We start from the raw sequence: 18,064 nt of genomic DNA on the forward strand, positions 1-18,064 counted from the left end.
CCCAAGGCTTCCAGTCCACCTTCACGGCGAACTGGGGAGAACCCAGCCTGACTCCCCCAACACTTCGCCACACCAAGGTGCCAATGGACACGATTGACATGCCGTCAGCAGGTCTTGGGGCGATGCCAACCATCGGCTCGACAGTAGGGGCCTACCTGCTCGACCCCACCGCCCCACGCATCACACCTTTGGCCAAGGAACCCTCCCTGCCCACCAAGAGGGACAAGGACGCCAGCCTTGCTAGCGGTAAGCTCTTCTCCCTCATCGCCGCAGCTGGCAAGCACCACAACACCCTTGCTCTGCTGCAGGGCTCCCTCACGGTCATACTCGGGGGTCTGGGGAATGTCCCCACCCCTGACGAGATGGCCGAAATCAAGAGGCTCCATCAGGAGATGATTAAGTTCCTCTGCAGCTCCACAGCACTGGTCGGCAGGATGGGAACTGCAGTGATCATGTCCGAAAGGATCAGGTGGCTCGACGTCAGCCCCAAGCTCGACGCCGCGGCCAGGAAGGACCTGCTGGACGGCCCCATTCAACCTGGTGGCCTCTTCAAGGGGGCCCTAGAAAGAATGGCGCTCGCAGTGGCGCAACAGAAGCCTGGCTGCGAGGCCCTCGCTGCTCTCACCCCTCGCCCAGTCCTCCTGCAACAGCATGGGCAGGCCCCACGCACGGACCACCGCCAACGGCAGTGGCCCCAGCGGCGAGTAGACTACCGCGATACGGGGCGCCAGGCCCCGCACCGTCCTCGCCAACCCAGAGCAGATCCACCGGCGCTCCCACCGGGTGATCAGCCAGCTGAAGGCAGGGGCAGACGACAGCACCGTGACCAACGTCGCCGACCCCCCGCTGCCTCGACCGGGCCTAGGAGAGGAGTCCCCAGGGCCGGCGGTTCCAAGCAGCGGAAGTGACCCCTCGACCTCGTCTCCAGGGGAAGCGAGCTCGGACGCTTCCCCACTCCCCCACCGCCTTGGGCCTCGGCCAGAGTGTAGCAGCCCTTGGCTGCACACCGGGACCGCCCCCAAAAAGGCTAAAGCTCGTGGCACAGATCCCCACCACGGGTGGGTCTGTCGCCGAGCCGCACAAGGTTTGCACAAGTGCACAGTGTCATGTTTTTTCTGTATTAAAGGCTTTGCCCAAAAGAACAAAAAAACAACAAAAATCACACTGTCGGGGGACCATGAACCCTCTGTTAGGGACAGCCAAAGTGCTGCCCGAAACAGAGCGGTGGGATATGAGGCCTGTGGCGGGCTTAAACGCCACCAGGGAGACGGGTCATGGCGAAATTTTCCTTGGTCAGCCAGTGGGTACCACCACCAAACGAGGACCACCTCGTCTGGAGGGGATAAGTCCCTTGACCGAGCGCGTAGCCCAGTGGGAACGCTACAATGCGTCCCCCTGGGTCCTACGCACCTTAGCAAAGGGGTACAGACTCCAATTTGCAGTGAGACCCCCCGCGTTCAGTGGAGTCCTCTTCACCGACTCGCGGGGTCAAGCGGGTCAAGTTCTCCAACAAGAGATAGCTTCTCTGCTGGAGAAAAGAGCCGTCAGAGAGGTGCCCCAGAGCCAATGTCGCAGCGGGTTCTACTCCCGCTACTTCTTGGTCAAGAAAAAGGGGGGGGGCCTACGCCCCATTCTGGACCTCCGGGTACTCAACGGACACCTCAAGAAGTTTGCGTTCAAAATGCTGACGGCCAAGTCTCTAGTACGTACCATACGCCCAGGCGACTGGTTCACGTCCATAGACTTAAAAGACGCATATTTCCACATCCCCATCTACCCACCTCACAGGAAGTTCCTGCGGTTCGGGTTCCAGGGGAGAGTATACGAGTACACGGTCCTTCCCTTCGGGATGTCCCTAAGCCCCAGGGTGTTTGTGCGCTGCACAGAGACCGCCCTCGCGCCCATGCGTCAACAGGGCATTCGGGTGGCGAGCTATATCGACGACTGGCTCCTGATGGCCAGCTCGAGGGAAGAGGTAACGAGGGCCACAACCAGAGTGTTGACCCACGTGGCCTCCCTAGGGTTCGTTGTGAACCACGCCAAGAGCATGCTGGTGCCTACGCAGTCAACAGACTTCATAGGCATCAGGCTGGACTCAGTTGCGTATACGGCGAGACTGTCGGCAGACAGACTCGACGACCTACTGAGGTGTGTGTCACTGTTCACACCGGGACGCACTCTTCAATTACACACGTGCCTACGGATAGCAGGCATTATGGCGTCGGCGATCTCATTGGTACGTCTGGGGAGACTGCACATGAGACCCTTCCAGCGATGGCTTGGTTCCCTGCACATTCCCACCAAGTACGTGCACCGCCGTGTGATAGTGTCCCCGGCTTGCACGCTGGCACTGAGGTGGTGGTCGGACAGACACAGACTGATGGAAGGGGTGCCCTTGGGCCTTCCCCTATCCAGGAAGGTCGTCACCACGGACGCCAGCCTCTCGGGGTGGGGTGCCACACACGAGGGCAGGTCGGCCAGGGGTTTGTGGGACACATACCTGAAAAGGACCTCCCACATCAATTACTTGGAATTAATGGCGGTCTTCCTCGCTCTGAGGGAGTTCGAACCATTTCTTCAGGGACACCACGTCCTGGTCCGCACGGACAACACGACGACGATGTCCTACATCAACAGACAGGGAGGTCTCACCTCCAGACGTCTGTGCACACTGGCACACAGGCTGCTGGTGTGGTGCGACGGTCGTCTCCTTTCCCTCACGGCATGTCACGTACCTGGCCTGCTGAACACAGCGGCGGACCTCCTCTCGAGGGGGCCACTCCGCTACGGCGACTGGTCTCTCCACCCTCAGGTGGCGAACCAGATATGGCACAACTTCGGGTTTCCGGAGGTGGATCTGTTCGCCACAAGAGAGGACGCGAAACGCCCTCTCTTCTTCTCACTGAAGGGCGAACCACCTCTGGGCCTGGACGCACTGGCGCACCAGTGGCCACAGGGTCTGCTCTATGCGTTTCCGCCACTGGAACTAATCCCGCATGTGTTGGCCAGAGTGAGATTGCAGGACGTCCAACTCCTGCTGGTAGCTCCGGCCTGGGGATCATGGAGGCAGGACGTTGTCCCCCTCCTTTACCACGAACCGTGGCAACTTCCCCTGAGGCGGGACTTGCTGACGCAGGCCGGCGGAGAAATATTCCACCCGCGCCCCCAGGACCTGGACCTGTGGGTCTGGCCCATGAGGGGGCCCCTCTTGGAATAGCCGGCTTGCCACAGAACGTCATCGAGACCATTCTGAGCGCTAGGGCCGCGTCTACCAGACGGCGTTACAACACAGCATGGCAGCTGTTTGTGCGCTGGTGTTCGAATAGGCCAGGAGGGATCCTCCCGTTCCAAGCTCCGGTGGCTCTCATCTTGTCCTATCTGCAGGAGTTCCTGGACAGAGGTCTAGGTTTATCCTCTGTGAAGGTCAACCTGGCGGCTATTTCCGCCTACCACTTGGGCATAAACAACGGTCCGGTGAGCGAGCTCCCACTGGTCCGACAGTTCATGAAGGGTGTCATGCATCTCAGGCCGGTTACTAGATCCCTGGTTCCAGCTTGGGATCTGACGGTTGTACTAGACGCGCTCACAAAGGAACCTTTTGAGCCGTTGGACACAGTGGACCTGAAGTTCCTCTCTCTGAAGACCGCTTTGCTGGTCGCGTTGACGACGGCTAAGAGGTCGAGCGACATTCACGCGCTCTCGGTCAACGTGAGCTGCATGAGATTCAGTGGCGATGACACTAGGGTTACGGTCAGGCCGAACCTGTCGTTCCTCCCGAAGAATTTTCCTTCTGGCTGTGAGCCAGTGGAATTGGTGGCTTTCCATCCGCCGCCCTTTGCCTCGGAGGAGGACAGGCGGTTGAATAGCCTATGTCCAGTCAGGGCGCTGAAGCTGTACAAGGCCAGGACGGCCCCCTTCAGACAAGGGGATCAGCTTTTCGTTGCTTGGGCCCCTCAAGCACAGCGGAAGGGTAAACCCGTCACGAAAGTACGGATCTCACAATGGCTTGTGGAGGCCATACAACTGACTTACACTGCCAGTGGTGTGGATCTCCCCGAGGGACTGCGTGCTCACTCCACAAGGGGCATGTCAGCATCCTGGGCCTTAGCGAAAGGCGTTCCCATACTGGATGTGTGTGCGGCGGCGAGTTGGTCGACTCCGTCGACTTTTGCCACGTATTACAACCTCGATGTGGCTCCCCTGAACCTGGCCCATGCAGTCCTGGGAGCGGCCGCACGTTAGTCACGTAAGACATGAACCCTGCAGACTTGGGGGAGCACATAAGGCAGCATAGCTGTCGGCTCCTCTGAGGGATCCCTTGACCGCCAGGCGGAGCCTGGTGGAGGTTCCTGGGTGTGTCTGTAGGGGGGGGGAACCTCCTGGGGAGCAGGGGACAGTGGCACTGTTGGCTCCCCAGGGTTTCCCCTCACCTCTATCAGTGTTTTAGTTTTGCCTGTTAGAGGGACTTTGGGCCACCGGGTAGTTGGCCCGGTCTTGGTGCCAGGTCAGTAACCTGGCTAACCCTCTCAGTCTCCCTTGCGAAGGGGACACACATTCACGTGATGGTGATGTCTCGTGTGTCTGTGTCTCTGGGAAAAAAAGGGGGACCGTGGAGCGGTCCTGTCAGCCGGGGTGATCATACGGGAGTTTTATGATGACCCATATGACTCTCTTCGAGAGAGGCACTTAAGACAACTTCGGGTTACTTCAGTAACCTCAGTTGTATAAGTGACTCGAAGAAGAGAGTCATCGAACTGCCCGTCTGCTTTGGCAGGCGGCAGAAAAATGGTTGATAGGAATGACTCGAGCGGTCACGCCCACCGGTTTTATACCTGAGGGTTGGGACCGGCGACACCGCTCTGAGTGACAGCTCCACGAACCAATAAATTAGCTCGTGAGTTTATGTTTTGTTCTGTGCTCCAGCGCCACCAAGTGGCTCGGACCCATATGACTCTCTTCTTCGAGTCACTTATACAACTGAGGTTACTGAAGTAACCCGAAGATGCTATACTACAGACAGCTAGAGCTAGTATCCATGTCTGACTGATCATGAGCTTCTTTCTTTTCTTTTTTCTTTAATGTCCTTCCCTCAGCTGTTTTTCTTTTCCCTTTCCTTCTCCTTTTCAGAGTCATTCGTGCACACACACACGCACACACTACACTACACTGTAATGTATATAAACGTTGCTTAAGATACCAAACGCAAGTCTGTCATTACATTGTCGTACATATATATAGATAGAGCCTTACGTCACCGGTCTGTCATTCTTGGTTGATGTGGGGACGTGCATGTGGCCTCTCTCTCTCTCTCTATACAGTACATCCAATACAGTACTGTAGGTCATCATCGGAAGCTTTTCACTCTCTCACTGCCTCTCCAACTTGTATCTCAAACGGTGACACATGGCTCAGTGGCTCTGTGATGTGAAGTGGTCCCGTCAGCCGCCACTCACTGTCCTCTTTCACCGTCACTGGAAGTCCCCTTGGGAAAGTAAAACAGCAGGCCGGCCGGTGCTGCACTAATGATGGCCTTGAAGGGAAGGAGTGAGACGAGGGAGAGAGAGATAGTGGTGAAGAGAATGGGCGTTTGTGTGCATGAGGCAGGGCTGTTTTTGTGCAAGCGTGCCTCGGCCAGTGACATGATTTATGGCTTTGTTCTCGGTCACCACAGCCAGTTGTATTCCCCCCCATTCATAAGTCATAAGCTCGTTGAGTTCCGTCATCCTACAATCTGCTTACAGCGAGTCATGGGAGGAGGCAGATGACTGGAGTCTCCAGGGCAGGAGGTCCTGCCCGAGGTAGCCAGGGGCGTCTCTCCGGGGTGAAGTCGTGCCTATGTTATGTCATTAGTCGTTATTCGGTCGTGTACTCCTCACAGCCCATTCCTCACATTAAACGAGAGTGTTGCTGGCTTTATGAACAGCGAACTTGAGTTTTGCCTATGAGTGAGTGAATGTGGTTCTAAGTGATTGTGCATTTGTTGAACTTAATGTGTTTTCATGGTTGAATTGAGTTGTTATTCTTTATAATGACTGCTGCCTGTTCCACTTATTATGATATGTGTGGAAATAAAGCAGTGCAACTTCTTCGCTGTCAAGCCAAAGTGCAATAGTCTTTATTATCCTAATTCTTCCATCTAGTGGTGTCCTTGCGCAATGGCAGCCCAATGCCCATAATTGACAGTTTAAAGGATTATTTAATGATCATGCTACTCCTTCACAATATGAATTATTATATTAACGTATCTCACTCTGGCTCTCTTTTCATTTTGTTCTCCCTCGCAGGACGCCGATACCTCTGTTTGATGTTGACACTGGTCTGCTTATCGTGGCTGGCATGGTAAGACATCCACTCATCTCTCTCTTGCTTGTTCCCAAAGGATTCACTGCAAACCCTGTCAGTCAATCCGTCACGCCTCGTGCCTGTCAGTGACACGCTCCATATATGGCCAATACAGAATTAATTCGATATTTCATCTGACCTCATCAAACCCTGTACACTCAAGACACTGCCCCCGCTGCCACCCTTAGATCTTCATATATGAAGCCGAACTGTTCTGACATTCCATATGTTGATCTGACCTCATCAAACCCTGTACACTCGATACACGTTCCATATATGGCCAATACAGAATTAATTCGATATTTGATCTGACCTCATCAAACCCTGTACACTCAAGACACTGCCCCCGCCCGCTGCCACCCTTAGATCTCCATATATGAAGTCGACCTGTTCTGACATTCCATATGTTGATCTGACCTCATCAAACCCTGTACACTCGAGACACGCTCCATATATGGCCAGTACAGAATTCATTCCATATGTTGATCTCTAACCCCCCCAATGCCAAAGCGCCAGCGCTCGCCCAGCAGTCTGCTGTCACCCAGGCGGATGCGTGCATGCAACCTCGCACTTTAGGGTGAGGTCGCTTCTCGCCCACAGGGCGTCTTACTGGTATTTATGGAAAAAGTGTTTATTCTACAATCTGATGTCAAAACATTTCCCTAAAAATAACAATAACCACTGCATGAATTAAACTTTGTAGAATGACAGAGTCACGCTGCTAGATAGCCCATCTACTACTAGTGGATCTGCTATTTCCACAGCATGACACCAGCGTATTTTGGACAATAAATGAAAGATATATAATGTATACTCTAGGCCTATTCTTTTTGCTTCTACTAGCAGGCGCAGAAGAGTGATGCTCAATACTATGACTGTTTTCTCCACAGGGTGACTCTGCTGTGGACTGCTTTGAAGTAACAGCCACGGAGCCATTCCTCTCCCACGGTACAGTAGGACTTCTAAAAAGGACTTTCACTTCGAGTAATTTTTACTACGTAGTTGCCTAGTTTACTAGTCGACTAGTCGACTAACTACCTATTATGTATATATATATTTTTGTAAATAAATATTTATACATTTAAAAACTGTGTGCATTGGTGACTATAACTATAATCTATTCTAGCTGATCTTGAGGCCTACAAAATCGAAGAAAAAAAAACTTTGTTTTCTTGTAAACTAGTCAACTAGTACCAACAAGGTCGACTAGTGGATTTACTAGTCGACTAGTTGCTTAAAGTGCTATGTTTTCAAATTCTTTCCCGAGTGCCTCTGTCGTCTGTCCCTCATTGTATTTTACCCATTTGTGACTCCTGTGTCCCGCGCAGTGAGCCACTGCCTGACAGACGCCTCGACGCGCGGGGTCGCCATGGTGCCCAAGTGTGCACTGGACGTCATGTCGTGCGAGGTGATGCGCGTCCTGCAGCTCAGCGACAGCTGCATCGTACCGATCAGCTACCAGGTCCCTCGCAAGGTGTGGACAGAATACACCACCGTTCATGCAACTACCATCCACCTCTCTTAACTATCAGAATATTATATTTAGTCATCATGCCATATTACACGGCACTGTCCGGAAACAAAACCCATGTTAAACATACTTTAATTGAACATACATTTATATATTATAACATGTTTTATTTATATTTAAGAGAGAGAGAGATGGATAGATAGATCTGATTGTTTGATTGATTTAATACTTTATTAGCAATTGCAGAACAAAAAAAAGCACAGTGAAGTACAGTTCAATACAAGGTCTGCTAAGAGGATTTAAACCAAGAAAGCACTATGGCTTGTTTCCATTGGGGTCCTTCCTTGTGTACCCAATTCATCAAAACACAATTAATGCCAGACAAATATACAAGCCTATGCTTGTATATTATCATATAAACCATATATATATATATATATATATATCATATAAACAGAAGTCAAAAAGAAAAATATGTACAGTCAGATCACATCGATCTACTGTTATTAACCAGAATGACCAAATGTTAAATCGTTTCAGCAGCATTACAGAAGTCACATGTAGAGGTTGAATTAAAATGTCAATGCACTGGCTGTGTGCTTGCAGTCGGGGCAGGAGTTCCATGCAGACTTGTACCCGGACACAGTGGGTTCTGAGCCGGCCATGTCTGCTGAGGAGTGGTGGCAAGGAGGGAACACACAGGTACACACACTGCGTGGTCACACCATGCACATCTTCATCACCTCATACACTGGTTTCGAGCCTTTTCTGGATCAGGGCCCACTTGAAAATGTTGAAGGCATTCGCGGCTCACCCATCTGACCAATTTAGGCGTGCAATTCCAGAGCATATTTATGTTAATGGTCAATCAATCTTTTGTGTTGCGACTTGGATCAATGGAATTAACGTCATAGGCGCCATTCCTGGGTGTGACTTCTCGCTCGGGCACTCAGGAGAAATGACGAGCACTCGGGAGTCGGGACATGCAGAGTCGCACGGGGCATGGTTTACATTACATTAATTTGATAGCCCACCCACTGAAGTTACATTTAATCAATAGCGTTTCGGCATCAAGCCTTCCTCAGGGATGTTTTGTGTACCATGAGGCAGGACTGATAGACAGACATGACAAGGACTTCAGTTGCTGTCAATAAAAAAATAAAAAATAAATAGTGCACGCCCAAAGTGCTTGCGACCCCCCTACTATCACACACTAATAAACTACTGGGGTGCGCTCGTAGTGAAGATGAATACTACTTAAAAGGTAAACACATTTTTACCTAAGATTGGCAAGGGGAGAACAGGGGGCGTTGGACGCTGGCAGTCAATGAGTTAAGTTCTTATTGGTATCACTATGAAAACACTGAAGAAAAAATAGCATTAATGTTTTTTTTTTTTTTACATTATCTTTTTTTTTTTAATATTAACATTACAATGATCAGCTTTTTGCCAATTACTTGGGGGCACACTTGCAATATCCTCTCAGCCCGCTGGTTGAGAAACACTGATCTTCATCACATCATAATAATAAAACTAATATCTGGGACTTATTTAGCGCTTTTCATGATACCCAAAGACGCTTTACATGTGGGGGAGGGGGGGGGGCAACTTTATTATGAAAAAAACAAGTAAAAAATCACACACATATCATCATCATCATCGCCATGCACATCATATCATATCCCAGAGTGTGTCCCTCCTGTGTGAAACCTGCGGTTGTGTGTTGTTGTCCTCAGGTGGAAAAGGTCAACCTCAACCCCGACAAACAGCCCAAACCCAGGGCGCAGCCAGCCAAGCAGGCGCCTGCCAAGAAGGATCTGCCCATCGGCGGGAGCAAAGAGGTGAGTGACAAATCAGCGTCAGGAACAATGTGTTGTTGACCTGCGTGGACCAAAAACACAAATGTTGTCAAATGTCAAAGACTGATTTTAACATACATTCTCCATTTTATACCCTCTATTCTTTGTAAAACTCTCTTTTCCATCTACACCAAATCTCTTCGCCAAAAATAGCGGAAATAGATTCCAGATCCGCATTGTGAGCTTGTGGATCCGCTGTTTTTGGAAAAACATTTTAGAAAACATTTTTGAAAGATTTAGATTATTTGCCCAAAATAGGGACATCAATAATATTGATGTCCCTATTTTGGGCAAATAATCTAAATCTTTCAAAAGCTAATATTCCATATTAGCTCTATGTTCTTTTAACCATAATATGGTTAAAAGAACATAGAGCTAATATGGAATTCCATGATATCATATGGATTGCTGTAAAGCAGCAAAAACATTGTTCTGGTTCTTGTACGGTTGTGTAGGAGGCAGGGCATGGCTGCCCCAGTGCTCCGGTTCCCAAACCTTTTTGGCCATGCACCCCCTGTTACCTCCCAACCTAGCTGATGCACCCCCTCACATGGAAATATAAATTGCATAAGCTATCTAGAGACATATATTTTTTATGCACATGTATGAACCTGAATATGGCATAATATATGCAGCATAGGCTATATGCTGCATTACTTGCCATATATTGGCATATGTTAATATATTTAAAATAAAACCATAGCACCACCATTAGACTTTTCATGTTGCGCACCCCCTAGAAGGCGCTCGCACACCACAAGGGGAGCACGCTGCACGCACCACAGTTTGGGAACCACTGATTTAAAGCATTGTTCTGGTTGTTGTGCGGTTGTGTAGGAGGCGGAGCCAGGGCGTGGCTGCTCCATCTCCAGCAGTCCTCTGACCACACCCACCAGCAGCGCTGCACCGTCCAGATCTCCCTCCTCCACCTCTGGACTGTCCTCAGGGTTCCTGCCCAGTCCCAGCCAGAGCAACAAGGCTATCCACAGCCTGCTGGGTATGTGCACACACACGCACACACACACACACACGTACGTATGGTATGTGTAGAGTGAAAAGCTTGTCCACCACTGAAGAGTCCCTGGTTCATTGCCTTCCAATGAACACAATGGACCCTTTTCACAGCAGCCAATTTGGCAGGTAAACACAGCTGAAGATAATAACGTTAATTGAGCGTGTGCTTAATGTAGGTGACTAGACTGGGATCAAACTCGTTTTGCAGTTTTCTGATCCAGTCTAGTGAGAATCTTCAGATCTTTTTTAATTATTTATAATCCATTAAATCGATTAGTTTGATTAACCATTGCACCCATTTTATGCTCTCCCAGTGAAACCCACAGGAGGCATGTGGGTGTTCAATTGTTGAGAAACTGAAAATAACACAAAAGAGTTGTTGAAAACAGTTGTTGAGTGTGTGGAGTGTTTAATGTTATTGTTAACATGGAACCCTTACCTGTGTGTTCTTCTGACCTGACCCAGGGCCAAGCTCCAAGTTCCGTCACATCCAGGGGACAGTGCTGCACAGGGACACCCACATCTTCAACCTGAAGGGCCTCAACCTCACCACGCCTGGAGAGTGCGATGGCTTCTCTGCCAACCGCCAGCGTGTGGCCGTGCCCCTCGCCACGTCCGGTGGCCAGATTGCCATCTTCGAGGTACTGATGTTTTAATCAAAAGAGATTGATAGACGCCTTTAGGAGCTTTCAGATGTTGTCGTCTGCTCCAGGTCTGCTCATGAGGGGCGCGGGACGAGTAGTGGGAACTGCAGGACAGTAGTTTTGACCAAGCATCTATACAAACACAATTGGCTACGTTTATTCCCAATGGTAGTGAACGTTTTTCCTTCATTTATATACAGCAGCATAAGAGAGATACAGGAAAATGAGGGCATATAGAGGAGGAAGGATATATGCTACCTTCTCAGAGGCACGATAAACAATGTGTTTCAGTTTGACTGAATCATTTCCCCTCTCTCGTCTCCTCTCAGCTCTCTCAGCCGGGCAAGCTGCCAGACACAGCCCTGCCCACTGTCCAGAACTCCGTCAATGTGGTCGATTTCTGCTGGGACCCCTTCAATACGCGCCGACTGGCCGTGGGTAAGTTATCAAGCATGTGTGTGTGAGTGTCAAGTGAGTCATTGCATCCATCTGTTTGCGTGTTCTCATCATCTCATGGGCTCATTCTTCCCTTCTCTTGCCGTGCCAGCTGGTGATGACGCCAAGATCCGTGTGTGGCAGGTGCCAGAGGGAGGGCTGACTGAGACGCTGACCGAGCCGGAGCTCATCTTGCAGGGTATGACGGACATGAATGATAGATAATGTGTGGACCACTGTTCTGTTCACTGTCCAATTTATTGTTCATCAATGAACCTGTCTTATCCTCATGTATATACAGGCATGTATATCACAGGTATATCACGGGCAATATTGTATTGCCCGACTGCGACAATATGTCGATGAATAAGAATGTACGATACTGATGCAGGGCTGACCTCGATTTGTCGAATAGTCACATATAATCGACTAATCGATGGAGGGAGTCTTATTCGACTGCCAATCTCTTTGTTGAATCATGCAAAAGAAAGTTTTATTTTTATTTTGTTTTTGCATGATTCGACTGAGAGATTGGCTTATATTGTTATATTAATTAAAGCAGGTCGCATTTACTATGAAATCATAAATTTCCTGTCTGTCAGTCAGTCAGTGTATCGCTCAAAATCCCCATACATGGGAAAGCCCCCAGCAGTCTGCCGTCAACGAGGTGGATGCGTGCACAAGGGCGAGGTCGCTTCTCGCCCTCAGGCGTCTTACTGGTATATATCATGATTTATTGGGAGAAACCCGATAAGGTATATGTTAAATCAGACATTAAGCATCCCCCACAGCCCAAATGGAATGATCAGACTGATTTGACTGCCAATCTCTCAGTCAAATCATGCAACAAAAAAAAAATCCCCTGTAGTTGCCTATTGTCGACTACAGTATAGGCAACATTTTGCCAAACAGATTCGACTATATAAATTCTTAGTCGAGGACTATATCAATTCTTAGTCGAGGACAGGCCCATAATGATGATGACGACGACAGGGTGAAATTCAACAGGAGTAACTGACTCCGTATTGCTTCCTAGGTCACACAGAGAAGATCTACTCCATCAAGTTCCACCCCCTGGCCAGTGGCCTTCTGGTGTCCTCGTCCTATGACCTGACCGTCAGGCTGTGGGACCTGGAGACTGGACAACAGGTCAAACTTCTCACTGGACACCAGGACCAGGTTGGTGGAGATGCATTCTATCCCAGTGGTTCTCGAACCTTTTATTAACTCAGAATGGAACCAAATGGAACTGCAAGGGGTCCATTTGTACACTCTCAAGGCCCTTTTACCGCCAAAAGTGCTTTGGTTCTAGAACTGGTTCCGTTCTAGATTCTTGGAACCTTGGTGCTTTCACGGAACCAGCGGCCATTTTTTGGTTTCACCTCCGAACCAACTTTAAGGGCTGTATTTTGAGTGTCTTAAGTACCAGGTCTTATGACTTAACTTAAGACCTGGAGGCGTGGTCAATGCTGTTTGGCCACTCAGAATAGCCAAACGGCATTGATCACGCCTCCAGGTCTTAAGTTAGGTCGTAAGACCTGGTACTTAAGACACGCATAATACTGCCCTATGGGTTCTAAACCAATTCATTTTCCGTGGAAACACTCTGAACTGGTTCAATATTAGGCGGGAAAGAAGAACCAAACCGGTTCAACCCAGGAGGAAAAGGGTCCCACAGTAGTTCAATATGCACAGGAACACATACACACATCTGGTTGTTAATCCATTTAGGTCTGACCTCAAAATTTAAAAGAATTCTTCTAAATCCTCCAGTTTTCTGAAATAAATATTTTCACGATTTTTCAAAAATAGCAGATCTACAAGCTCGTAGCGCACCACCGAGTGGCGCGCTACGAGCTTGTAGGTCTGCTATTTTTCAATAGCTAAATTATAACTGTTTAAAACACCAAAAGGGGTTCCCGCCCAAAATGGGTTAATACTGTTCTAACCTTGGGGGAATGGAAGCTATGAAATCATCAGTCAAGTACGGGGGTTCAAGATCTTCATCCTTCGCCTCAGCCAAGGTGAGAGAATGGATCTCATCATTTAAAGCCTGTCCATGTTAGGAAGCAGAACAAAGGCTTTAACTGCGTGTCCGCTACAACATGTGGATATGTTCTCCTGCCGGCACACTGGTGGGAATACTGTCAGATCCCCATAAATCCCTCCTGGCTTCACTCCGTTTCAGATCTTTGCCATGGCGTGGAGTCCAGATGGCAAGCTGCTGGCCACGGTGTGCAAGGACGGGAAGGTCCGCATCTACGATCCGCGCAAGTCTACCGAACCAGTACAGGTACAGTATGGACATGTAGCAGCACATAAGTCTACCGAACCAGTGCATGTAGCAGCACATAAGTCTACCAAACCAGTGCATGTAGCAGCACATAAGTCTACCGAACCAGTGCATGTAGCAGCACATAAGTCTACCAGACCAGTGCATGTAGCAGCACATAAGTCTACCAGACCAGTGCATGTAGCAGCACATAAGTCTACCGAACCAGTGCATGTAGCAGCACATAAGTCTACCAAACCAGTGCATGTAGCAGAACATAAGTCTACCGAACCAGTGCATTTAGCAGCACATAAGTCTACCAAACCAGTGCATGTAGCAGCACATAAGTCTACCAAACCAGTGCATGTAGCAGAACATAAGTCTACCGAACCAGTGCATGTAGCAGCACATAAGTCTACCAAACCAGTGCATGTAGCAGCACATAAGTCTACCAAACCAGTGCATGTAGCAGCACATAAGTCTACCAAACCAGTGCAGGTAGCAGCACATAAGTCTACCAAACCAGTGCATGTAGCAGCACATAAGTCTACCTACCGAACCAGTGCATGTAGCAGCACATAAGTCTACCAAACCAGTGCATGTAGCAGAACATAAGTCTACCAAACCAGTGCATGTAGCAGCACATAAGTCTACCGAACCAGTGCATGTACAATATGGACTGCATGTAGCAGCACATAAGTCTACCGAACCAGTGCATGTAGCAGCACATACGTACGTCTACCAAACCAGTGCAAGTACAATATGGACTGCATGTAGCAGGACATAAGTCTACCGAACCAGTGCAAGTACAGTATGAACATGTACTGTAGCAGCTCGGATAATGGGGGTTTTGCTGGGTATGAGTCCCATGATGTGGGTTTGAAATTTGTCTTTGTATGCCTCAGGAATTTATTTATTTTTTGTTTCAATTATAGATTCGTTTAGTTTAGTTTATTCACACAATAAAAATAGTACAAAAAAGGTAACATCAATAAAAGATAAATATGTGCAAGTGAGAAAAGAAACCCATGGAGGGCTTATATGTGGTTCTCACCAAAGAAATATCACCAAAAATAATATACAAATAGTAAGTAGACAAAGTAATCAAACATAGCTATGGAAAATAACAAATACAACAACAAATACATTAATTACACTTGTGAAGTGTGTGTGTGTGTGTCAGTGTATGAGTATGTGAGTTTGTGTGTGCGTGCACGCACGCGCAAGCCTGAGCGTGCCTAAGTGTACAGTACATGCATGTCTGTCGGTGTCTGAGTATGCACAATAAAGCTACATTACGTTAGAATCAAGTGGAGAGGGTTGCTTCAAGAGGCTGGCCCTCAATCTATGTTTAAAGTTAGAGTGAAGATGAGGAGTTGGCAATAAGTATGTGTGAATTCCAGAGTAAAGAACCTCTGACTTTAATGGAGAACTGGCTAAGAGTGGTACGGCTGAAGGGAGGATGAATATTATCAGATTGTAAAGTATTATAATCATGAACTTGAGAGTTGGTCTTAAAATATTCTTTGAAAGGTGTAGGAAGCATATTTGTGTGTTAAGTGCATTTATAGATGAAAGAACAGGACTGTACTGTGTTAATGTCATAGATAGACAATACATTTAGATCTTTAAACAGAGGAGCAGGTGGAGCCAAATAGTGAGAAGAGGTAGCTATTCTTACAAATTTCTTTTGAATAATTAATCATTTGTGTAAATTGGATGGATATATACTTGCCCAGACAATATTGCAATAAATGACATATGGATAAATCAAACTGTAATAATGGCTTAAGAGGCAAGCCTGATGAACCAGGCCCCTAATTCTTCTGATGATACCAAATGATCTTGAAACTTTGTATGTGTAAAAAAAAAAAAAAAAGAAAAAAACATTACATACAGTTAAACAAACAAATGCACAATGTGATTTATTTACATTTAGTGATAACTTATTTGCAAGAAACCATTCAGATAGCATAGCTATGCCAGAATTAGCTTCCTTAATGAGAGATTCAACATTTTTGTGAGTTCAAATCAAATTAGTATCATCAGCAAACAGAATTGGGGTAAAAGATGAGGATACAGCAGCCAGGGCATTGATGTAAACAAGAAATAATAAGGGTCCAAGAATAGACCCCTGAGGGACCCCACAAGACAACTTGACTTTGGATGAAGAACAACCAAAAGAATACCTTGCCTTAGGGCCGATTCATACTCCTATTTTACCGCTGTAGTGCCGAAATGATTTCGGCTCGTCAGAAATTTTCAGTAGCACTGAAGAGCCGACTTGAGGACGGTACCCGTCCCCCCGAACCTCAAATGACGTCACATTGTAGGCTCTACAGAGCCGAACCCACTTTTATTCGGCTCTAAAATAGGAGTATGAATCGGCCCTTACCCTACTACCATGACATTTATTTTGACTCCATGTATGTATACGTAAAACAGTATACCACACATCCACAAGGTTTTTCGTTCGTTTATTCTTTTTTTTATTTGTTTTCCCTTTATTTAGTCCTTATAATTCATCATAATTGAATGTCTGTCATGTTGACAGTATGGGCATAGTCCTCTATGGTGTGGGGATATGGCGAGGAAAAAGAGAAGAGATATTTAAGTTTGTCTTTCTCTCTGGACGGTGTAAACAAACACTTTTCTGAAGAAAAATAAATAAACTAAATAATCCTTATGGGTTTATTATTCTCTATCTCTCCTCTTGCTCTTCTCTATATCTCTCCTCTCTCTTCTCTCTCTCTCTCTCTCTCTCTCTCTCTCTCTCTGTGTCTGACTGTAGGACGGCCCAGGTCCTGAGGGCCACAGGGGGGCTCGTGTGGTGTGGGTGTGCGATGGCAGGTTCCTCTTGGTGTCCGGGTTCGACAGGTAATGTGTACCTCGATATCTGTAGAGTTGTTTTGAGCAGAAAACTCAAATTACACATAGTCTACAGTCTACAGAATCAACAACATTCTTTTTTTTTAATAAATCAGCATTGTTGTAACAGCACCAGTGAACTAATTGACCACCTGTTGTTTGTGGGGCTGCAGAGGCAGTGAGAGAGAGCTCTCCCTGCTCCCAGTAGACTGTCTGTCCAGCGGAGCCGTGGCCAGTACTCAGACAGACGTCTCCCCTTCCACCCTCATCCCCTTCTACGACCCTGACACCAGCGTGGTCATCCTCACCGGCAAGGTAAACAAACACACTGGTCCTCCACCCGTGGGCCGCGAGAATACTGCAGGTGGGCCCCCAAATAATTGGCCAAACACTGAGGATGATGATATATTTGATGATGATATAACATTATGTATCAACAAGGGATGTACAGTACAATAAATGAGTACTGTACTGTATACTGCGTTAGCTCCATTGATCCAAGGTGGGACACTTTCAAGATTTTCATCCAGAAAAGGTTGAGTACCACTGAACCAGTGTTACATATTTTTTTCTGAACATTTTGATTTAGTCTTAGTCTTTTGAATTACAAACCATTTAGTCTTAGTCCTATTTAGTCTTCTGAAAAACGTTTTTGACCCACGTACCCCTTGGAGGGGAGACATGTTTCACCCTCGCAACACGATAAGCATATACTTACAACCTTACATTTAAGATGCCATTGGAACTATTTGTTATTATATACTTCATTCAGACCCATTTCATAGTCATAAACAAAAAACACTACTACAGGGCTATTCAACTAAATAGTTCAGGGGGCCCACATGGTAACCGTGGTATTACGAACATCAAAGGATTTTTAGAGTTTTGGTTTCTAGTTGACACTTGTAATCTTCTATGCTTTGTGTCTTCCAGGGTGACACTCGGGTGTACGTGTTTGAGATCGTCCCGGAGGCTCCGTACTTCCTGGAATGTAGCAGCTTCAACTCACCTGAACCCCACAAGGTGCAGGCGTCATCCATTATGTTGAACATCTGTTGAGACAACCAGCGACACCGCCGTGCGGTGCCGTATAAATTATGCTTTTCTCACCGGTCAATCGGTTTGTTAATTGTATAACCCATTCAGGACGGGAACCCCT

General features: G+C 47.7%; 1 protein-coding gene across 1 annotated transcript in view; it reads left to right on the forward strand.

The window, feature by feature from the left end:
* coro7 (coronin 7) overlaps positions 1-18,064 on the forward strand; it is a 196,882-nt gene that overhangs the window by 168,992 nt on the left and 9,826 nt on the right. Inside the window, exons 10-23 of the mRNA XM_079521686.1 lie at positions 6,285-6,339; positions 7,233-7,290; positions 7,671-7,816; positions 8,420-8,515; positions 9,550-9,654; positions 10,510-10,669; positions 11,152-11,327; positions 11,660-11,768; positions 11,878-11,964; positions 12,802-12,944; positions 13,954-14,058; positions 16,829-16,914; positions 17,079-17,220; positions 17,839-17,928. Of these exons, the coding sequence (XP_079377812.1) occupies positions 6,285-6,339; positions 7,233-7,290; positions 7,671-7,816; positions 8,420-8,515; positions 9,550-9,654; positions 10,510-10,669; positions 11,152-11,327; positions 11,660-11,768; positions 11,878-11,964; positions 12,802-12,944; positions 13,954-14,058; positions 16,829-16,914; positions 17,079-17,220; positions 17,839-17,928 (1,558 nt within the window). The remainder of the gene's footprint in view (positions 1-6,284; positions 6,340-7,232; positions 7,291-7,670; positions 7,817-8,419; positions 8,516-9,549; positions 9,655-10,509; positions 10,670-11,151; positions 11,328-11,659; positions 11,769-11,877; positions 11,965-12,801; positions 12,945-13,953; positions 14,059-16,828; positions 16,915-17,078; positions 17,221-17,838; positions 17,929-18,064) is intronic.

The sequence above is a fragment of the Electrona antarctica genome (genome assembly GCF_951216825.1).
Source record: "Electrona antarctica genome assembly, chromosome: 14".
Lineage (NCBI taxonomy): Eukaryota > Metazoa > Chordata > Actinopteri > Myctophiformes > Myctophidae > Electrona > Electrona antarctica.